General features: G+C 33.1%; 1 protein-coding gene across 1 annotated transcript in view; it reads left to right on the top strand.

Annotated features, from left to right (window-relative positions):
- The window catches only part of LOC107620254 (protein MIZU-KUSSEI 1-like), a 7,897-nt gene extending 5,817 nt beyond the window's left edge, over nucleotides 1–2,080 (top strand). The window contains exon 2 of the mRNA XM_016322445.2: nucleotides 1,394–2,080. Within this exon, the coding sequence (XP_016177931.1) occupies nucleotides 1,423–2,079 (657 nt within the window). The 5' untranslated portion in view covers nucleotides 1,394–1,422 and the 3' untranslated portion in view covers nucleotide 2,080. The remainder of the gene's footprint in view (nucleotides 1–1,393) is intronic.

Below are 5,782 nucleotides of genomic sequence, written 5' to 3' on the forward strand. Positions count from 1 at the left end.
TTTTTGTTTCAGAATAAATAAAAAATGTGATAGAAAAGATTATTAGTACATATATATAATGTGTGCTGACATCTAATTTTTAAAATTTTTAGGTTTTAACTTTTAGTGTGTCTATTCTCACAATGCCAATATTCAAATTCTATTATTTTTAACCTTTAAATTATATTGCATGTTAATTCGTCTAATTTCTAAATCATTTGTTTTATCAGCTTGGGGATTCATACTACGTCAAGAAGTAAAAAAAAAATTGATACAATTTGTACTAACATTTAATTTTATTACAATTTTAAATTTTAGTGTGTTTAATTTACTCTCACTTCAATATTCAAACTCCATTTTAATCTATGAATTATTCATTTCTCCATAATATATATTCGGATCTTCTGATTATATCTATATATACTTCTTATTAGTTTTTTTTTTTTTTCACTCTTTAAAAGTTGAGTAGCCTTCATCCACTTAATCCAGAATTATGTCACAAAAGAGATTCCTATGATGAATCTTGACACTAACCATGCATTAATGGCTGGTTAGCTACTAGAACCTCACAATCTACCTCATAATTGAGACAGGAAGGTGAACAAATGTTTTTTTCATCAAATTTCAACCAGATTAAAAAATATATTAGGTGATTATATCTTATATTTAAGGAAAAATCTCGGGGCCAGCAATTTTTTTGTTTTGTGGCCATCACTTAACCATCAAAAGAAAAGTGAGTGATCTCTTACCATTGGATATAATCTCACACTATTAAAAAGATTATTGATGACCAATTGATAGTTACAAAACACAAAAGTTGCTGGCCCCTAGCACTCCTCAATATTTAGACTAACTTTCTCTTTATTTTCCTAAAAATGTTTCCTTCTAGAAATTTTCTTTAAAAAATTATTGATTTTTTACTTTTTAATAACTGAAACACAAATTTTATGAAAGAAATACATAAATTTTTTATAAGAAATAGAAAACGTTTTTAACAAAAAATTACAGAAATATCTTTAATAAAAATACGGATATTTTGTATAAATAATAAAATATGAAGACAAGAAAAAAAGAAGAAGTAAAATGTCAAAGGACTATGATAATTTATTATTTTTTGTAATCAATTAATTATCAATGTTTTAAAATATGAGATAAAGTATGTTGTTGAATTACTAGATTAATTGAACTAGACTAAAAAAATTAAGTTAATAGCTAAATGTCACACTAATATTTCTCTAAAAAATTATATTTAGAGAGAATGGAAAAAGAAGAAAAAGAGGGAAAAAAAAAACCCTCAAAAGTTTAGTTATATAAGAAGCTATCTACCTAGAATTACTTATTGTATAAAACCACTTTATGAATTAAATGATTTGGATTCCACACTATATATATACACACTCCCCAACACAGAAAGAAATTAAGAAAAAGGAACGAAAAAAATAGATGGCCTTCTCAATAGGTGCTACTACTACGAGTAGCAGAAGCATGAACAATGGCGTGACCACAGTGGATTGCCACAAACAAGTTCGATCATGGAGGCTCCTACGTTACCTGGTGGCACTCCTTATCCCAACATGTAACTGCATTGAACAAAAAGAAGAAAAGTTTGAGCACAAGAAAATCATGAGCAACATCACAGGCACAATTTTCGGTTACCGGAAGGGGAAGGTAAGTTTCTGCATCCAATCGAAGTCGAACTCATCGGAACCGATTCTCCTTCTTGAATTGGCGGTTCCAACGACGATCTTGGCGAAGGAAATGCGAGGAGGAACGCTGAGAATAGTTCTTGAGAGTAGTTGCAGTTATAACAAGAATCTGTTTTCGACGCCGCTTTGGACGATGTATTGCAATGGAAGGAAAGTTGGTTACGCCGTTAATCGAAGACCGTTGAATTCTGATATGGAAGCGTTAAGGTTGATGCGTTCTGTTTCAGTTGGAACTGGCGTTATAAATAATGAACAAGATAATGAGCTTATGTATCTAAGAGCATCGTTTCAAAGGGTTCGTGGAACTTCAAATTCTGAATCTTTTCATTTGATTGATCCAGAGGGGTGCATTGGACAGGAGCTAAGTATCTTCTTTTTTCGCTCACCCACATGATCATAAATTTGTATATTTAGTTGTATTTTCATAAGATGCAAACATGATATATTGAATTTTCGTTATTTATAGCTGCAAAAATAAGAAAAAAAATTTAAAATTTAAGCCATTTTCACATTTGGAGGTCACAATTGTATTAGACATTTTCTTCCATTTTCACTTGTAGAAACTGCGAAAACAAACCAAATCTTCTCTCCTATCTTCACATTTTGAGAATGCCAAAATGGATACTAAAAATGATTACTTAAAAGTTTTCGCATTCTCTTTTACACAACAACAACAAAATCTTATCCTACTAGTGGAGTCGACTACATGAATCAAAAGACGTTATTGAACTTTATCATGTATCATGTTTACAAAGAGACCGTTTACATATAGATCTCGTTTGATCACCTCATAGATGGTCTTCCTAGGTCTTCTTTTGCCTTTTGCCTCTTATCCATCTTCCATCTTATCCACCCTCCTGACTGGGTGCGCTGTGGATCTTCTTCTCAAATGTCCAAACCACCTGAGACGCGATTCTACCATCTTTTTTACAGTGTTACTCCAACTCTCTCTTATATCTTCGTTTCTTATTTTAACTTTTCATTGGATGTTTTCTCCAATTTTCACTTCTGTATTAGGATTTTCCTTTGGCGGTCGAACTTACATTCCATATATTTTGTCTTGCTACGTCTTATGTAAGACCTAGATTTTTTTTTGAAAATTAATTAATAACTTATTAATGATTTATTTTATTTATTCGAGAATATATTTTCAGAAATTTTTATATTAATTGAGTCTTTCTTATTATTGATTTAAAATTTTAGCGATTAAAAAATAATGAGAATTTTATCCACTTTAATTTGAATAATTAGATTTTGAATTTTATTTTATGATTTAAAAGAAATTAATTTAATTATCTCTAGTTATTAAATTAGAGTATTTATTTGAAAATAAATTTGTAAATTGATAATTAAATAGTATTTTATAGATATTATTATTCGATTAAAATTTAGTTTTCAATTACTCTATTACCCTAATTTTATTAAAATTACTAAACTACCCAAAATCCTCAATTTCATACACAAAATCCTAATTCCCAAATCAAACCCTAACCCTAATTTCAAAAACACACACACAAAACCTTAATCTTCATTGTCTCACCGCCTCCAAGCCCAATATACACGCGGAATAAATGAAGTGAGAGCCGCTGCTGGGGGATCCTCATCGCCGCGCTCGTGCTTTGCCATTGTCGTTTTGCCTTCTATCTAGCCCGAACCGCCGCGTGAGGGAGGAGAGGGAGAAGACGCCGCCACTGCTGTCAATTTTGTCGCGTTGGTCTTGGTCACCGTCGTTGAAGCCACGCGAGAAGGGAGCCGCTGCTGTGGTGGAGGACGTCGCAACATCTCCGCCAAACTGCATGCATCGTCACTGCAGTTGGAGGAAGCCCGTGTTGCCATTTTTCTCGCCGCTATTGTCGGAGAAGCCTGGGGAGAGAGAGAGAACGGAACGGGTAAGAAGGAGGAGTTTCCGCCGCAGTTGGAGCTCCGCTGCTGCTGTCGCCATGGCCGCTGCACCTCTGGCCACCGGGAACGGTTTTGTGGCCATCGGAACCTTTGCTTGAGCCACTGCCGTTCGGTGTGGTCGTTTCTCCTTGGTTATGGTAAGCGTTTTTGTTTCAAAACCGTTGAAAATTAGTTTTCTGTTATGTTTGGCTAGAAATTCTGAGGTTTTGGCAACGTAGGGTCGTGTTGCGGTTGTTGCGAGTCGCGATTGAAGCTGTCGCTGTTGCGGGCTAGGAGAACAACGAGTTTGTTACGCGTTTAAGTTTTTGAGTTTCGTTAGTAGGTCTGAACTCCCCAATTTTATATGCCATTAGTCAAATATGTCACCGAGTCAATTTGATTCGTTAACGATTAATAGAGCATTCATATGTGGCCATTAACGGTCTTATGAGGCCGTTAAAGTGACACATGTCACATTTTGGACTATTTGATTCTTGATCAACGTGGCCAAAACGACGTCATTTTCATTTAGCACAAACAACGTCGTTTTGGAAAGATAGATTCGTCCCAAAAAAAGGCTCAGAGAACTACTCTTCCTTATAATGTATTTTATTTGTAGGAGACCTATCTATCTTATAAATTACTTTTTAAAGGACCTATCTATCCTATAAGATGTATCCTATAAGATGTCTCACTTTTATGTTCTATTATGTTGTTCATATAGACCGAAGTACTTAGACCATCAAATATAACACAAAATGTTACAACTATCAATGCTCATAATGAGAACATGGGTGTTGATTTGGAGAGCCATGAAAGTGTTACAATTATGAGTGATATTAAATTATAAAATTGTCTATTAGTTCTATTATGTGCTATAGTAATATTGTAATAATGCTTACAAATTTGTAATTTCAAAATGTAGCTAGTCAATTTCAAAATGCACAAGGTAAACAACATTAATTGCTTAATTCTGTTGACAATTCTATTGTGACCGTTGTTATGTAATAATAGTTTTTTCAATTACTTAACTCTGTTCTCTAGACCATTATTCATACCACCACCAAATTCTTTACCAAATTCTTCACCAATATCTATCTTTGAAGCAACCATATTAGCCTCTTCATCCACACATGTATGCAAAGAAGTCACTGCACCCCCATTAATTGCAGCATCCATCACATAATTAAAAATCGCATAAAACTGTATACAAAAAAAATCACAATATGGTTATTTTTCTTGCATTACAGCAACAAATACACCAATACCACCAGTATCAGTTAAGAACATTTTTCACAACCACACTACATAAATAAAGCAAAGCTTTGCAATACCTTAAAATAGGGACAATCGATGGACAATCTATTGAAGTTGTCCTCCAAGCGAGACATTTAAATTATTGCGTATGTCTTGTACTTACACTTAGGGTGTTTTCCTTTTTTAATACACCACCGAACGACAATAGTGTAGCTGCTAACATTTTGTGCTACATTAGGTAGTTTAGGTATTTCAGTCTATTTGAACCACACAATAGTAAATGAAAGTGAGATAATTTATAGGACACATAGGTCTTCAAAAACTAATTTATAATACAAATAGATCCCTAAAAATACATTACCAGACAGAGTGGTTTTCTTCTAGAGCCTTTTATTAAGAATGAATATATCCTTCCAAAATATTGTTTGTGCTAAGTAGAAACAACACTGTTTTTGTCCACGTTAATCAGGGACCAAATTGTCCTGAACATGACATGTGTCTCTTTAACGGTCATGTAGGCCGGTTAACAGCCACGTAGGCCAGTTAACGGCCACATAAGAATGCTATGTTAGTCAATAATGGGTCAAAGCGACAGTTAGAAAAAATAATTATTAATGGTTAGAAAAAATTTTCTCATTAACAACTTCAATCATCTAGCTAACACTCTCATCATGCTACAAAAAATTACCTTCTTAATCTATTTCTGTTGCATGTCATGATGTCATCTTCATGGAACAATAACCATTATCTCCTGCCGTAAATATATGTCATTTACTTATTTTATCGTGTGTAGATATTTTGCCTGTTCTACACTAGAACAACATCCTTAAAAGTAAGATCAAATAAGAAAAAAAGTGTCAACCACCTAAAGCTTCTACTTAATATATTTAATATTAATTTTGATAACTATAAGAAAACTTTGAAACTTTTTTTTAAATATTTTTAAAAATACTCATAAC

Source organism: Arachis ipaensis, chromosome B10, assembly GCF_000816755.2.
Source record: "Arachis ipaensis cultivar K30076 chromosome B10, Araip1.1, whole genome shotgun sequence".
Lineage (NCBI taxonomy): Eukaryota > Viridiplantae > Streptophyta > Magnoliopsida > Fabales > Fabaceae > Arachis > Arachis ipaensis.